General features: G+C 33.4%; 1 protein-coding gene across 2 annotated transcripts in view; it reads left to right on the forward strand.

The window, feature by feature from the left end:
• Positions 1-18,643, forward strand: part of LOC140437648 (uncharacterized) — a 53,448-nt gene that overhangs the window by 19,056 nt on the left and 15,749 nt on the right. For both annotated transcript variants that reach the window (XM_072527278.1, XM_072527277.1), the window contains exons 2-6: positions 6,036-6,229; positions 9,522-9,763; positions 10,869-11,119; positions 13,482-13,824; positions 15,306-15,560. In XM_072527278.1, the coding sequence (XP_072383379.1) occupies positions 6,036-6,229; positions 9,522-9,763; positions 10,869-11,119; positions 13,482-13,824; positions 15,306-15,560 (1,285 nt within the window). The remainder of the gene's footprint in view (positions 1-6,035; positions 6,230-9,521; positions 9,764-10,868; positions 11,120-13,481; positions 13,825-15,305; positions 15,561-18,643) is intronic.

The following is an 18,643-nucleotide window of genomic DNA, read 5'->3' on the forward strand; positions in this document are numbered from 1 at the left end:
CACCCTATTTCAAGATTAATTAAGTCGGAACTCATGATATGCCAAATCAATCATCGAACTGTTCAGTTTTTTTGGACCCCTTCACATTTTGGAATAAAAGGAAATAAGAAAACAATTTCATTGTCAATGTCTACTTGTCACCACCTTGATGTCAAACAATATTTTAAAAAGAAAATAATGAACAAATGGCAGGAAACATGGGATGTCTCAAATTCTAACCTTAGATCCATAAAACAAACTGTCCTACCATGGAGGCTACCTATGAAAAGAAGAGATCAAGTTATCATCTCCACACTACGATTAGAACACACCAAGATCACCCATGATTTCCTACTACAGAAGCAACACAAACCTTTGTGTTACGCGTGTGATAGTGATCTAACAGTACATCACTTATTAGTGGAGTGTCCGTTGTACGCATTTGAAACACAACATGAACAGTTACCTACAACAATAAAAGACATTCTAAGTGAACATAGTGACCTCAATCGTACCATACTTTTTTTGGTTTCCTCAGGACTAATCAACAGAATCTAATTGTATTCTTTGTTTTTTTATATTTATGTTATCTGTAAAATCGACCATTGCTAATAACTCTTGTGGTTGAAGCAGTTTTAAATAAAAAAAAATTAAACCAAACGTATTATATAATAAGCAACAAATACATATTACAAAAACAAATACTTTGAAAATCTAAACATACCAATTTATTTATATTGGAATTCTGTAAAATACTTGCTTCACAAATTATTTACGTTTAAAAGAATTCTAATAAAAAATATGTTTAAACCAACCGCAATAAAAATAATATACTATTCTATAGAGATTACCATATTAAGAAAACAATAAAGGAATTTCCTTTAAAAAACTTTTCCCACATTGACGTACATGTTTGATTTCATTATATTTACATTGTTACATTTTTTTATTAATTATTTTATTAGTTAAAAAAAAATGTATACACTATTTGAGAATAACTTAAAGAATAAACATTGTTTTTTCTAGATATAAAAGACGTGTTTGCATTTCAGATAATTGTTTAGTAGGCCAAAATTAAATTTGCTAAAATATACTGATGACCAAAAACATGTCACTTTGAAAGACAAATATTTTCTTAAATATTTATTTATGGAAGTATATATTCAAATATTCTTATTATTTTATAACATTATAAACAAATTTGCAACGTCATTTTCGTCAAAAAATTCATAATGAGTGGCTCCTCTTTAATTTTCTATACACTTAGTTACTTTATGGAGCAATGATCGAATTGAGTGGTCTATATGAGGAGCCTAGAAGCCAAGGGGTACAAGTGCAATTTTAAACAGAATAAAGTTAAGTGCACTAAGTAGTTGCTATGGAGTCAAATATTGTTGTGGCAAAAGGGATACAAGCGTATCACTGTACAGTGCTGCAATCTAGTGGATGGTATAAGTACTACCTCAAATATCAGCTGTTTTCCTGGGAAGCTAAGAGGTACCGTTCGCGTCATAAAAAACTGGTACAACTCTTATAACCGAAAATCGTGGTTTTCAAGTTGTGTAAGTTGAGCTTTTCACATGTGTCATTCTAATTTCGAAGGTAACGTTGCCAGTTCAACGAAAATATTATATCAAACCAGCTAAAAGCAGGTCTGTGCGACAGGTCGCAAGTTTTTAAGTATATTAAAAACTAAAACAATATCGAGCATTCTCGATCAGTCAGTCACATTTATATTTAAACATTTATTTTAACATACCTACATCTTAAAAATTTTTATTAATTTTGAAATTATCTCACTACCCATACATTGATTCGTGTTTTATTATAATTTATGAAAATATTTCAATTCAAAAATAATGATAGATAATAAGTCTAGACATGACTTTAAATTATTATGTTTAATTTCAAATCGAGAGGAGTGATTGGTTTCTCGTAAAGTGTAGCACAAAACTGTATTGAGTTGTGGAATACTACAGTAAATAAAACCCACTGGACAAATTTTATTGTGGAATTTGGACAAGTGTGTAATTTAAATATATGTATTACAATTCGAAAAGTTAATATTTTGTCATAGCTCCATTATTATTAATCACTTCTTGTAATCTTCTGGGAACTGAGTTTATTAAATTTAGTGACAAATTTTCATCTTTTCTGGAAAGCCAAGCTTTCCCAGGTTTCTTCAATGATGGTACATAAATGATCCCTGTTTTGGAGAACTACATTTAATTTTTGTATTTTGTTGATCATAAGTCCCCAAACGTTCTCTATTGGAATAATATCTGGACTTTTAGAGGGCCATGGAAGAGCTTCAATGCTATTTTCCATAAGGTAATCCCGTACATGGTGGGCTGTGTGGATTGAACAGTTGTCATGCTGGAAAATAAAGTTATTGTTGGGCAAAATTTCCCTAACCGATGGCAACATCACATTATCTAATATATGTAAATAGGTTTCAGTATTGAATTGTCCTTCAATTCTCCAACACATTCCTAAACCTCCTCTATACGTCCAAGCCCAAACATTTACACAGAACCGTCCGGACTTATCACTTGATAAAATATAGTTTTCGTTAAACCTATTTCGAGGCGGTCTATAAACCCTAATATGGCCATCATAATGAGACTGGAATACTTTTTCATCAGTAAAAATTACACGGTTCCAAAAATTGACTGGATCATTTAAAACGTAATTTGCAAATAGGAGTCTACTTTGTTTGCGTTACTCGCTAAATTTGTATTTTCGGGCGGCTGCACAATTTTTTAAATCTGTTCTTCTAATTCTCCTTAATGCTGTAGATATAGAAGCATTAAAGTTTGTATTAACTTTTGCTTGCCTTGCCGTATGGAAGGGATGCGCTCTTAAATAATTAGTTAATGTTTCATCTTGTTGGGCTGTAGTAATAACTCTAGTCTCCCACTCCCTCTCCTTCTATTCAAAGTCTGCTCGTTTTCCCATTTTTTTTAATGTTGTGGATTGTGGTTTTGCTTCTATTTAACTCTTGAGCCAGTTGTCGAATAGACCAACCATTCTATTTTTGAAATTATTCTCGTTTTATCAAACTGGCTTAACTGACGTGGCATCTTTAAAAATTCACTTTGACAAACTTGTCAAATCTGACTGATGGCAAACAATATTTTGTATGTTTAATTTTTATGTTTAATCGTTCAGACACGTTCGGGAAGTTTTCACGCACTGATAACATCTGTAGATACTAAACCAACATTTTTCAGTTATAAGAGGATTTTTTAAGACAGATGATGTCTTACTCCGCTTAATTTTATTCTCATTATCATTTATACACCGTAAATCATTTAATTTTGAAAAAAATATGCATCTAAATGGGTAGGTCAATGTTTTTTGTTTACATTTTATACATAATAATGTAAAAAAGTAATAGTCTATTTATAGATAAAAACGGATTACAATTAGGGTGTAGATTCAACCTCCATAAGGAACATTGCAGTGAGATATTGGATTGTAATGTAATACTGTCACGTTTTGAAAAGCATTTTTCGCCCCGGATATTTTATAGTTTATAATCTACGTAGGATAAAGTATAATGTTAGTTTTTCACATTTATCGTTTATGTAATAAATAATAAATTAATTTAGGTAGTTTGCCCGTTACTAAACTTATTGACATAACATACAGTCAACAGTTTGTGTTCTGTAAGTAATTGAAGTATAAAATTACAGTAGATGCATTCCAATGTTCCCTGTGCAAATACCCTAAGTTTAAATATCGTTCAAAATTTTGGACATTAACTCAATCCTCCCTCTGGTTATTAAATTTATTAGATACGGTTTTTTGTTGTTAATAATAAAAATAATACCTATCTAAAAACTTATACATTTTTGAACGTTTTTTTTACGTTTGACGTTTTATTTAAATTTACTGAAATTCCGTTATCTGTGATGGCAACAACGAATTGATTCACGAACCATTGGGTCCAGTCTGAACACAGGTTTACATTGTGAAAAAAAGTGTACCAGTTTTATATGACGGGAAGTGTACAAGCGCCACTTGTACCCCTTGACATGCAACTGACTCTTATAAGAGTTGTTTGTTGTTGAATGTTGTACACGCTTGTCGACACTGTTGCTTTCGTATCTTTTAATTCAAACTTTACCCATATTATTCTACGATAGTTGGCAACTTCAAGAGTAAAGTAACCAAAGTTTTGTTACCTTAATCGAAATGGACATCGCAAGTATTGTAGATGAAGCAGAACAGGAGTATCTTTAGCGGTAAGTGAAAATTCTATAAAGCCCATAGTTTGTGTTTATAAAGGCTATGAATCAGATTATTATCAGATAAAACTAGCGCATGTCTTATTTTTTCAGACGACTCAATACCAGCCTCAATCTAGTGACAGTGACAGTGAATCCGAAGTAGAACCTGAACTACCTAAACCAGGACCATGGAAAGAACATAACAAACACCCCGGTAAGAAGGGACTGAGAAGGTCAGACAATTGGGGACGGGTACGTGCAAAGCAGGCAAGAAATAAAGGGCACCTTTATACTGACCGAAAAGGAACAGTGCATCGAGCAAAGCGTGTGGAAGTTTTGATAGAGTTTCCGCCTTTAATTTCCATGTTTCTACTTCGTACAGAAGCACTGATGTTACTCCGTAACATTTAATGAACCTTATTTTTGTTTTTAGAGTGAGGTCTTGGCTCTTGAACACAGAGCTCATAGTCAAGAATGCACTTTTTGCCTTTCCGATGCGACATTTAATTGCTTGGGTATTGTCCCATGACTCATTGATTATAGTTCCCAAATAGTTGTACTATGAGACACGTTCAATTCTCATTTGACTCACATACAGATTTGTCAGGGTCAGAGGGCCAGGTCAAAGAAGAACGTCATGGCTTACAAACCTGAGAGATTGGTTTAACAGATCCTCTGCATCTCTTTTCCGAGCTGCCGTCAACAAAATTACTATAGCCAATTTGATAGCCAACGCTCGATAATCGAGCTCGGCAAATGAAGAAGAAAAAGAACAGATTTGCTCCAGCTATGTCTTCATTGCTGATGATGATTAGCTTGGTTTTGCTGGTGTTTATATCCATATAAACACCAGTTTTGATATAAGCACCAGCAAATTGTGGAAATACAGAGTCTAAATATAACAACACTCGGCATTACTTAAAGGAGATGATCTTAAAAGGAAGAATGGGGGAAATACTGCTAGACATTGAAATACAGTTGCTTTTATTTTATCTAACAAATCGGGAGAGCGTTTTATATAGTTTACATACAGTTTACCACGATAGCAGAAAAAATAATTCTCGTCCTGGTTTCCCTTCTAGAACCCATTCAAGGACTTGTTTTGTAGCCCAAATAGCCATACCACACACAAGGTTTTTGCTTTTGTTGCCCGCTGTGATTTTTCTCCCGCTGATCATTATTATTCTCTTTATCTTAAACCCCATGCAAGGTCGGCTTCTCAAATTACATTTCTCCATAAATTTCTGTCTTGGGTCATACCAAAATCAATCACTTTTACCGACACGTCCAAATGTCTCCCACCAGGTAGTTTGAAATTTTAGACACTCACACATAATCTAACATGCTGTCTACAATTTTATTAATCAAATTTGTTTACAACCAAAATTTATATCTACAACGAAATATCCAAAATGTCATATATCAACATATATGATTTATAAAATGGCCGAATTTTCAACCAGCGCCTTTAAATATAAATTCTGTAACTAACTCTAATTACATTTACAGCTTATGATATATGTTTGAAGTATTACATTTGTGCCATCTTAGTAATTAGTTCTTGATATTTAACTTTTTAAACAAATGTATAATTTTTATATCTGATATTTATGTTAGTTTTTCAGTTTCTTTTTAAATAAAACTTAAATTTGTTCATTGTTTTAACAATGTATTTATTTGGCCATAAATATTAGTCTTATGGATTTAAGTCAGTAGGTGGTTTGTTATCTTCTTCTAATCCTATAATATACTTTGTATATGCAAAAATTATCTTAAGATCTGTTTAAATAGTTTTGTAGTACTAAATTTAATTTTCTTTAGAACTCCTGCTTCTGGAAAGCAACTACAGGGACCAAGGACCATACAAATTCGAAGACTTTTTCTGGACTGGGTCAGGAGATGGACCTGACGACGATCAGAACTGGGGCTCCGAAGAAAATCCATCGACTATTTATAAGACAAAAACTGTTGTTACTACTGTGTTCATCGAATCACCCAATTCTGCATACAATGAGGTTAGTATTACAAAAAATAATTTAAGAAAATATAAACATGGATTTTTGGGCAACTGATATGCGATAGAACTGACCACCAATGCTGAGCGAGGAATACACTGAATCTCCCCTCTCTCTTTTTTGAGCGGTAAATCTGATATTTTTTAGCGTACGTTCATATGATGTGATAGGTGAAGGTGTCTTTTTATCGAGTCTGTACTGTCATAATGAAATTGTCTGTCATGTAAACTCCATAATTCTTCAGGTCCACTCTTTATTTCGGCTCTTGCCAAATTTTCAAATAAAGCAAAAAACCTACATTTGACTGTAATACGAGGTCTGGCTATTAAATAACGAGACTGTTTATGAAAAAGAGTTTTATTTTAAAAATTACTCTACAATCGAATGCTCTCCTTCAATATATTCCCCTTCGCTCGCCACACACCGTTCCAATCGTTTTTTCCATTGGTCAAAGTAATGTTGGAAGTCTTCTTTTGGTAGAGCTTTTAGGAGCTCCGCCGTTTTTCGCTTCACCTCTTCCATCGACTCAAACCGGATTCCTTTTAAAGCAGACTTGATCTTCGGAAACAGGAAAAAGTCAGAGGGTGCTAAATCAGGCGAGTACGGCGGGTGTTCGTGCACTGAAATCCTCTAGCGGCTAAATCACTTTTCACAGACAGCGCGTTATGGGCAGGTGCGTTGTCCTGGTGCAAGATCCACGGCTTGTTTTTCAACAACTTTGGTCGTTTCTTACGAACTCGCTCTCACAGCGTTACCAAAACATTAAAATAGTAAGTTTGGTTTACAGTTTAACCCTCTGGAACGCATGCAGTCATCACCATGCCGTTAATGTCGAAAAAAAAACGATTAGCATAACTTTAAATGTTGATTTCGACATCCTTGCTTTTTTATTCTTGGCGATGCAGGATTTTTGTAGGTGGGTTGGCAGGATTGATGCAGGTTTCATCGCAAGTGATAATGTTTTCCATTAGTTTAGGCTCTTCATGTAACCTCTCAAGAAAATCTGAGCAGATCTGTTTTGGGTCAGGGGTCAAATTTTTTGGGACCAACTTCGCACAGACTTTCTTCATGTTCAATTCGTCATGTAAAATTTTTCTGACAGTTTCAATAACGGCGTTTACAGTCTCAGCAATCATACGAATGCTCATACGACGATCTCCGCGCACAATTTCATTTATTTTGGTCACTGTTTGCGGAGTTGAAACAGAGACAGGTCTACCTGGACGTTGGTCATCTTCGGAGCTCTTTCGGCCTTCAGAAAACCGTTTATACCATTCGAAAACACGCGCACGAGATAGATAATTCTCACCATAGGCCTCTTTCAACAAATTATAGCACTCAGTCGGAGTTTTTTTCATTTTAACGAAAAATTTCACATTAATCCCTTGCTCATGTTTTTCGTCACACATTGTTATCGGCACGAGAAAAAAACACGATCTTTTCTAACCTCTACAGAAAAATACTACTAGAGCGACAAAAACTTGTTTTCATACTGAAAGAGTAGATACTTACAGCTGCATTCGTTTCCCACTCTTCCCCTCTAGGACGCCTTCTGCGCGCGCAGTCTCGTTATTTAATAGCCAGACCTCGTATTGTGATTATTTAAATGACATCTTGACAAATCTATAATTTTATAGTATGTGTCTAATTTAACTTATTTAAGAAATAAGAAAAAGTCACATAAGTTCTATAGCTAAGTGGTCCAATACTTCTGTGACCACAACGTTACAAATTAATAATGCGGATATAGGCTTTTTCCTCTAACTTCCATTTTTCTCTGTCCATTGCGATTTTAATTCACCTTGGAATATCATGTCTCTTTAAATCATATGCTCACCTCATCTGTGATCTTCTCTTGCGTGTCCTTTGGGACTTCCGGGGTCTCCAATGCAGTACCTGTTTGATCCATCTGTCGTAGTTTTGTCTAATGCTATGATCTACACATTAGACACAATGTTATTGCTATACACTAGCCAACACAAAGCAAATAGCAGAGATGATCAAATACTAGAGGAAAAAGAGCATTGTCAACCAAGGATCAGAACTACTACGGAAAATCACGATAGACGAAATAAAACTAGCCCTAAGAAAAGCTGAGAATAAAAAAATCTTCAGGCGAAGATTGTGTAGTTACTAATGCAATAAAAATCAGAGGCACTTGCCTACTCAAGAAAATAAAAAACCTTTTTAACATGTGCCTTTTGGACAGTAATATACCCGACAAATGGCACAATCCTTAGGTAATTCTATTATACAAAAAAGGAGATCCACATGAATTAAAAAACTACAGGCCTAAGGCTGAGGCCAAAAGTCTTCTTAGTCACCTATACAAACTCCTTACAAGAATAGTAACGAATCGTCTTGAGAAAAAACTTAATTTCTACCAGCCAATAGAGCAAGTGGGATTTCGTACCGGATTTGGAACAAATGATCACCTACAGAGCATTAAGACGGTAATAGAAAAGACTATCGAATACAAAAGACCACTCGTTCTGGCTTTTGTAGATTTTCATAAAGCCTTTGACAATATCCTGAAAGCACTACAAGCATGCCGCATTGACTACCGATATACAAGGTTAATTTACAATACATACAAGAACGTAACTATGTCGGTGAAACTACATAAAAACACGGATCATATCCCAATCGGCGGAGAAGTCCGTCAGGGTGATAGCTTATCACCTAAACTGTTTACCGCAGTACTAGAATATGCTTGGAAAAAACTAAACTGTAAAGAGAAAGGGCTGAACATTAACGGAAGAAGATTTACAAATTTGAAATTCGCAGACGAAACAGTTTTGTTCTCAGACAACCTCAAGGAGATAAGTCCCAGTGTGGGTCTTAAAATAAACATCTCCAAAACAAAATTCATGATAAACCTAGTACCTAGCGGAAATATCAATATTGGAGACAACGAAGTAGAGCTGGTGGAAAAATACATTTACCTTGGACACGAAATAAAGATCACAAGAGACAGCCAAACATGCAAACTACGAAGAAGAATAAACCTAGCATGAGCAACATACAATATATTTGTGAAAGGAAAGAATGAAGTGTATCTGTATTTTCGTTATTCCATTGGGATTTAACCATATCCACATTCGTTTGGGGTTTCTTATTATACTAGTTTACTAATGGTTTGTAGCCTCAATACCAAAATGTATAAAGTACAGTGTATATATTTCAGTTGATTTTTATTTTGTGTTTTCTAGGGACAAAATAAGACATATTACAACATATTTTAAACCGTATAAGTATTTATTTTACAGGCACAATTTCCATATTTTTACAGACTTCAAAACCAAATGCCACAAAATGTTCCATAGACTGCGTAACATCTCCGAACGTACCTGACGGTGACATTAGACCTAGTCCAACGTATTCTAATGATACTGATCTAGATGATAGTGAAGAAGACTTTGATGCTGACAGACAGTTCTGGTTGCTGACAGTACTGAAAAGTGACGGCAAGGATCCTATGATTGTCGATCTCAAAAACAGTTTAGCTAATTTGTATAAAACTGCTTTTCAAAGGTAAATAAAGTAATTTAAATCTTTTTAATTGTTTATATATATATATATATATATATATATATATATATATATATATATGTATATATATATATATATATATATATATATATGTATGTATGTGTGTATGTCTGTATCTTAGGTAAACACAACAATACATAAGATATATTAAGCTAAAGCCGCTAAATTTTATTGGGAGAAAAAGCAAATTAGCCGATACAACCAATATCACAGACCAAGGTAGGTGATTTGTGACCAAGATGAGACTGATCAGCAGCTTCATACTGCCTATAATCATATATGCATCGTTCGGATTGGGCCATTCATATAGAGTTAATAAAAAGAAGATACAAGAAGCCCACAATAAACGCCTTAGAGAAGCTGCAAACATACTCAGATACACCCTTTCTGTTTGGAGAAGCAAGTAAGAGTACTGAAGAGAATGAAGGAAAAAGCCAGAATAAAATTCGCTGAATAAGATCATCCAAACCATATCCTTTAAGAGATATTCGAGTATGATGTTTTTCATAGATGGAAGGCACAGAAGACCAAAACAACAAATCTTAGTGAATATCTAAAGAACATTAAGAAGACTAGATAATTGAGTAGGTGTAAAAAAATTTTGACTCGGCATCTGGGCAAGCACAGCAGTATGATGTTGTCACTAATAGTGAAAGCAGAAATATAGAGTCTCACGCTTTCCCGCATTGTTTAGTGAAGATGGAATATGAGGCTCTTTGTTCCCAAGACTCACATATGAACCGTATAAGACAAAACTGTGGGGAGTGGTGGAGAACTTAGGGAGCATTGGGGCTCGGAAAATTCGTCTGTCATTTACTCGGACGAATCGTCCTCACCCCAATGAATTCTGTTCCTAAATGTCCTTATAAACATAGACATAGTAGTTTTCTTCTTTTTTTTTTGTAATATTGTACACGAATTAAAACGATTTTTTTCTACTTATTGTTGAGTCTTTTTACTCACTGTGAGTTATCAAGGAGCTAGACAGTCTCTTACTGTCTTATCTATTTCAATGTAATTTTGATTTACTAATTTGTTTTTAATGTAAGATCCACGGTATTATTTTTGTAAATAATTCGATTTTTAGACAACAAGAAAAGCACTTAGGGATAGAGAAGGCTAGAAGCAAACGTGAAATAAAAGAAAAACCAGTTAAAGTCTACATACATAGGATAAACACAACTGTTTCAAATGGACATCCAAAAACGGAGGTCCTATATCATGTATCACTAGATGGTAAACCAGTGTCAGCTATTGTAGCTGCCAATGATATGAATTTAGTGTCAGATGAAGAGGTTAGAAATGAGCTGGGGTATCCGTTTTTAATAAAAGCAGAGCGTAAGTATGACGAAACCTTAAATTTTATTTTTTTAAACACAATGCCGTAGATCAAAGTTTAAAAAATGTATATAAAGCATGTAACCAAAATTCCGCAAACAGTTTTTGGGAATTTAGGTTTAGGTCTAGTCGTCAGAGATTTGCTCTATAAAAGCCAAATGAACAAGCTGAATATTGCTGAGAAAAGTTTGCCGCTACTATTCTCCACTAAAACCTTCTTCGTAAGGGCTGGAAAACATCGATTTTCCATAATTCTCCATAATTTTGAATAAAAAAAAACGTTGTTTAACACTTTTTGTGTAGAATGAACTGTTTTCTCAGAAACAATGCTTTAAGCGACCGGCGATTTTGAATCTCAGTTACGCGGGCGAAATAAAATTTGCAGTTTTTAAATCAAATTTGTATCAACTCGAGGGTAACAATTCGCTATCTTTTGATAAGAGTGTTTTATCGACAAAAATCAGAATGCGTTTTAAAGGTAAAGAGCGCAGCTTTTGTATGCAGTTTTTGCATTTTTCCGCAAACAAAGTATTGCTTACGAAAGCTACACTCTTCACTTTGAAAACGCATTTTGATTTTTGTCCATATGACCCTTATAATAATGTTGGATAATCATATAATGTTTATTAGATTGCTTCCATCAGGAGTTCCATATTAACTCGAACTAACTGGATACTCATAATTACTTTATTGGTTCTCTAAGTACAATAATAGAAAGAGTACCCTGTTGAGGGATGACAGCACTAGCTTCGACTGTTAACTTTTAATTCTTAATTCTTAATAATCTACTCCCGTTATTTTCCAGCTATTTAACTCACGTGCATTTGTTTATATAATAATGTTTTACTAATATAATTTGTACACAATATTGTATAAGCTTTTGATTACATTGCAAATTTCACTAGCGTCTTGGTAAGCGTGTTCTAGTTACACCGATATTTTCAATGTCATAAACAAACAATCGAATTGAGTAATAAGCAATAATTAATATTATTAAAAGGATTTTAAATTTTTAAACTGAATTGGGTTACTTAGATCTGATTTCTGGATGCTTAATTAAATCCCGTTACAACCGCTGATCAAAAGATTTCCGTCGAATTGGTACGATAAAAAATTTAAAAATTGATTTCGCGTGAGTCGCTGACATTCGAAATCGCCGGTCGCTTCAAGCGTTGCTTCTGAGATTACGATTCATTCTACACGAAAAGTGTTAATATACATTTCTGTTCAAAATTATCTCAACTACATTTGTTATTTGAAACATCTACGGCGTAGAGATTCTTGGTAAAATGTTTTTCGTTTTCCCCCTACGAGAGGGGGTTTTAGTGAAAGCCAGGGAATAGAGTGTTAAACTTTTTTACATCTTTTTTGTAGTCCCAAAATTAACTTTTTTAGTAAAATTGAGCTTGTTCGTATGATTTTTAGAGGTTCATTTTCGTCTCTGGCGACTGGAGTATTATTTGCCTTTAAATCGAGAAATCTTTATATTGGTCAGTAATGTATGTATATATAGCGTTAACAGGCCTTTTAGGCCCATTGCTGGATGGATAATTTTCATCGTTTTCTGTTCTTAGCTATCAGCTTCCAATCTCTCATTCCCATCCCTCTGACATCTTCCACCACTACACCTTTCCATTTCTTTCTTGGTCTTTCTCTCTTTTTTTGCCCTCAGGTACTCTCTCTCCAAGCAATATTCTTGACTAATCTATTACCTTGCATTCTTTCTAGATGCCCGAGCCACTCTAGTCTATGTTTTTCACCACTTTTGTTATTGTAGAGTTAGCACACAATTGGTAAACTTCTGCATTAGTTCGTCTTCTCCATTCCTCCTCTACTACTTTTCCACCAAACATTCTGGAAAGTATCTTTCTTTCTCATGCTTTCAATTTGTTCTGTATGGTTTTTTTCATAGTCCATGTCTCGGCAGCGTATAGCATTGTGGGTCTATCTATATATATCTTTGGCCTTAATTATTTTACTCACGGCTCCAGCACATCTGTAGCTCTTGGTCAGTCTTAGGTTGATTTCAGTTTCTTCCTTACATGTCTAATTAATAAGAGTACCTAAGTACATATATTCATCCACCTTCTCGAATTCTACAACTCATCCATCCTCTACCTCTAATTTAAAGAAGCCCCTGGTGTTTATTCCTTTTTTGAGTCCCATTTTAGAGTCTGAGCATTTCTTCAGACAATGACTCCAATTGTTTATAAAATTCATTTTTCACTTCTCTTATTTTTTCTGTTGAAGCGTGTATATTTATCAGCGATATCATGTTCTCTTTTCCTTTAATTTTAATTGCACATATTCTGTCAGATTTTGCTACAAATCGCTATTTGTATGTCCAATAATTATTTTCTAGCATACCTGAAACCAAGCGAACCTCAAGGTCTTTCCGGCGCCAAAAACACCTGGCTGTTCATCGGAGTGTCTATTGTAGCCTTTTTGGTCTTCCTTCTCATCCTAGCGTTCATACTAGGTTGCGCAAAGAAAAGGAAGGTAGGTAGTCCTACCAACGTAGGTATAGAAAATCGGCAGCATATTTTCGAACGAGGAGTAGGGCAAGATAATAAAGGGTTTACCATAGACAGTCAAAGAAGAGATTCACCCACTTACGTTAAATATAATAATGATAATTCAACGTTGCTGAGGAACGTCAGTACTGTGGCGAGGCCAGAGAGTTCAATTAGTTCCGTGTCTACTAGGTAAGTAGTTTATTTAAAATTATTAATTTTAAATTTTTTGTTATCAAATTATCAACTTCAATTTTGTTATTAACATTAGAATTATTATAGAAATCAACATTTTACAATACAGTATAGTACCGACAATTTAAATAGTTGTAGAAGAAATATAAAACAAAACTATTTTCTTTCATATTTATTTCGAATATAAAACTGTAATAATTTAGGAAGTAATCTACTAAAAACAAAAAATGAAAGACTAACACTCCTACACTATATTGCAGTAATAGCCCGAACTTATAAGCGATAAGTGGAACTGAGCGATAACCGGGTCTAACCGTTTCCGTGAAAATTCTGAATATAACCAACTGGAAAGACAAAGTACATTGAATGCTTTGAGCATGCTAAAACCCATTAAGGAATGTTAAGGTAATGATGATGATAAAAGGTATAGAACCATTCCAAAAATTTCTAAAAAATAAAGTAATATCACTCATGTTTACATGTAAACAAATTGACAAAGAAAAACAATGTAATTTCCTATCACAGCTTACTGATATTTTTGCTTCTCGTCACAACTATAACAAAAGACAATAAGACAAATTACGATGTTATATAGAATCGTACAAATAAAATACAAACGAGGAAGTAATTCAGTTGTTTATGTAGTTCACTTCCTAAAATTGGTCGTAGGTAAAAAATCAAAATAATTATGTTTAAACCTAATGTTAAAATCGATTACGAGCTAACAATAACTCATGGCACATATAGGTAAGTATCTGTGGTGTTGTCATTACACTACTCACACTGACCTGTAGGACATTGACCTTTATACAAAAATACCGCATTATTTTTTTTAATATCTAAATGTGATAATAATTGCGGAATATTGGATTAAAAGAGTATTTTTAATTTTAAAAATTTTGTCTTAAATAATATGTAAAGTGCAATTAAAACTATTTGAGTATATTTATAGTGCCAGTTTTAGTATTAGGATATTTTGAATTTATTGAGGGTACCGTAAATGCTGCGAAATATCAACAATTACTTCAAAACTGTCTACTACCGTGCATGGTGAAATTAAATATTTAGTCTAATCTATAGAGACAAAAATTAATAATTCTGTGCATTAATTAATAAATTTTTGAAAAAAAATGCAACCCTATGAAGGACAATGCCTGGAGTAACCTCCAAATGGCGCAAGTGTTTGCAACTCCAAACTGTATGCTGATAAACAGCAGAAAATGTTTTATTTCCTAGGTTTTAAATCAGTTCGTATTTTAGTTTCTTCGCTTCTTTGTCTTACCCTTTACCTACGATAATTATTTCATAATGATAAAGAAGACAAGATATGAATAAAAAACTAAATCATTTGTTAAATGTAAATCTATAATTGGTCAACTAATACAATTCATTTAAGATCACAAAATCTCAACTGTATTATAAATTTTGACGCCTAAATAATGTGCTAGTGAACTTTGATCAAAAAATATTAATTTTAGTTCAGGCAGTTTGGACATATCACCCTTAATGGCGGTTAAGAAACACCGCAGAACTCCACCGAAGAAACCTCCAAGGCCAAGAGCAGCCTTAAATAGAACGGTTCCCATCGAAGTTCGAAGATTTCCGTCAGAACTATTCGATTCAGATAGTAGCAGGAAAGAATCGCCAGACACGATATATGGAGGCAACATGGATCCAGGGGTGGTTAGCCCTAAGTCGTACTTGTCGATGCCGTCAGTAAAATCATTTCCAAGGTAAGATACAATAGTTATTTTGTAAATATACTATGCCACTATTCCTTTTATCTCTCTTATTATTTAACTATTTAAATAAGATAAAAATTATTATGTTAAGTTTACAGTGACAAAGATTTTTTATGTAATAGAGGAAAAATCTTTTCAAATCAAAGTTACAATTTATAATCAACATAAAAATAAGAATTATTCTCTGTTCACAAATTGTTGAGAGCACGAAATATGCCTCAAACTCATAAAACGGTCGTAAATCATAGGCGTTCCTAAGGTGTTTATTCATTAAATAATAATATAATGTTTTAATACTGTTATATATAATATTGATAATATTTTAATACTAATATATTTAGCAAAAAAACAATTAAAACTTTCACGACTAATGTTGGTTATTATATTATATTAATAAAAATAAGAATTTAACCTTTAACAATTTTGTAAATAAGAATACCTTATCTCTTTGGATATTTCAATACTAATCTTCGCGTTTAATCACTTTACTAGAAAACCTGGAATTCATATCCGAATGTACTATTCGCTGCAAGATAATTAAGATGGAATTCCCCAGATTTTTATTAATATAATTATATTCGAAACTTAACTTGAAAGGGTGAAGTTATTACGAAAGAAAACAATTTTTTTGTTTAGTACATTTTTGATCGCATGTAATTTATGGCTCGTCGGTGTTTCCGCGTCTACGGCAGTAATTAGCGTCTCGAATGTTTCTTTTGCTGCAGTGCGTGAGTGATTTTTTTATTCCATATACCTACGAACATATACGTACCTTTCGCTCGTGCTCGTTTTGTTGGATTGTTTGTGATGGCTTCATCATCAAGTTTTACACCGGTACTGTTGCGTACAGTCAGTAAGTCTGTCTATTCACCAAGAGAGAAGACTATTGTCCTGAATGTTCACGATGCTCTGATTTCTCAGAATCCCACAAACACTGTTCGCAACATAGTCGAAAGTTGTGCCAACATGACTGGCGTAGGAGAGTCAACTTTATATAGGTTCCTATCAGAAAGAAAAAAACACGGTATAGCTAACCCAAACACAAACGAAAACTTAAAGAGAGGGAAAAAGCCTATTGAAATTGATGAATTTGCCAAAAATGGTATTCGAAGGAAAATTCATGGATTTTTTTTCAAAAAAGAAATACCAAACCTAAACAAAATTTTACAAGAAGTTAGAGACGACCCGGATTTGCCTCATATCGGACGAACTAAATTGTGGCAAGTTTTAAAAGAATTAAATTTCCGGTGGGAGAAATCAAACCGAAAATCACTTTTGATTGACCGGGAGGAGAAGATGATGTTGGAGAAGAAATTATCTAAGATTCATACGAAAATTCCGGGCTGAAGAAAGGCCCATATTCCACCAGGATGAAACGTGGGTAAACTCAGGTTATATTCTAAAAAAAATTTGGTCAGATAAAAATATATTAAGCTCCAGGCAAGCCTTTATGGAAGGTTGGTCTACTGGTATCTCTCCACTTTCTGGTAAAGGCAGTAGATTAATAATTTCTCACATTGGCAGTGAAAAAAGATTTGTTAAGCATGGTTTGTTGGAATTTCATTCCAAAAGCACAAAAGACTATCACGGGGAGATGACAGCTGATGTTTTCAAAGAGTATTTTGAGCAAATGATTGAACACATACCACCAAATTCAATTATAGTATAAGATAATGCACCTTATCATTCACGACTAGTAAAAAGACTTCTAACGAATGCGTGAAAGAAACAGGATATTCTTGACTGGCTGCGGAATAAGTATCTGCCTTACGAAGATGGAATGGTAAAAGCAGAACTTTTAAAAATTGCCCGGCAACACAAATCTAAGTTCAAGAAATACGTAGTTGACAAAATGGCGGAAAGGCGAAACATCACAGTCTTTAGACTTCCACCCTACCACTGCGAAATAAATCCAATTGAACTCATTTGGGCACAAATGAAAAGTTATGTGGCTAGAAAAAATACGTCATATAAAATACAAGCTGTACGTGAATTGTTATACGAGTCTTTATAACATATTACAAAACAAAACTGGAAAGATGCAGTAAGACATGTAATAGAAGAAGAACAAAAACTGTGGGATCTTGATAACATAATTGATGCGACCGTAGATATTATTAACCTAATTATTAACCCTCAAGATGACTCGGATTCCGAAGTTGATCCTATTTATTTTGAATTTGAATAGTTTTCTAATCGTAATTATATAAGGTAAGTAATAGTAGTTGTATTCGTAAGGTATTAAAGGGGAAAGGAGCAAAATGTCGCCTGTCAAAATCTTCAATGTGTTTTAAATGTATCCATTTTTTTTTTCAAATCATGAGAAAACTAAAAAGCATTTTTGAAAAATTTAAAGGCAGAATGAAATATTTTTTAGAATAAATAAAAAGTTTCTTTTGCATGCAATATTTTCAATTAAAAATTATACTATATTTTCTCTTTTATTTTCACCCCTGTTACATAACATATTAAAATAAACATTGTAGAAGTTTTCAGGGACTTTCTGCCCTGAGTAATAATGTAATCTTTCATTCTGCGTTTAAATTTTTCAAAAATATTTATTAGTTTTCTCCGGATTCGAAAATAATGGATACATTTAAAACACATTGGAAATTTTGCCAGGCGACATTTGGCGCCTTTTTGGCTCCTTAATTAAATAAATGTATCTTTTACAAATGGCAAGAAACTTTTTATTTTTGAATAAAATAAATAAGTTTTATTAAAAAATACAATTTACATAAGTACAATTTAAAAAATATATTTATTTAGTTCAAATAAATGTTTCAATCATATACTCTACAACACTGGTCGTTCATTTCTATCCATTCAAAATACCCCCGTAATAGGATTATAAGGTATTGTATTCCTTCAGATATAAGGTGGGTTAGTCGAAAACGTCTTAAACCGTCAGTTTTAGGTTGGTTTTTACTATTATAACCTATCCTCTCTGTATTTCAGTTTTCTAATTAGGGTTAAACTTGTAGTGAGCTATCAACAAATTGTGAACCGTGTATAGATATATTTTATGAAAGATATACAAGAAAAATTTTAAAACAGAAACTTTAAAAATTTTT

Source organism: Diabrotica undecimpunctata, chromosome 3 (genome assembly GCF_040954645.1).
Source record: "Diabrotica undecimpunctata isolate CICGRU chromosome 3, icDiaUnde3, whole genome shotgun sequence".
In the NCBI taxonomy this organism is placed as follows: Eukaryota; Metazoa; Arthropoda; class Insecta; order Coleoptera; family Chrysomelidae; genus Diabrotica; species Diabrotica undecimpunctata.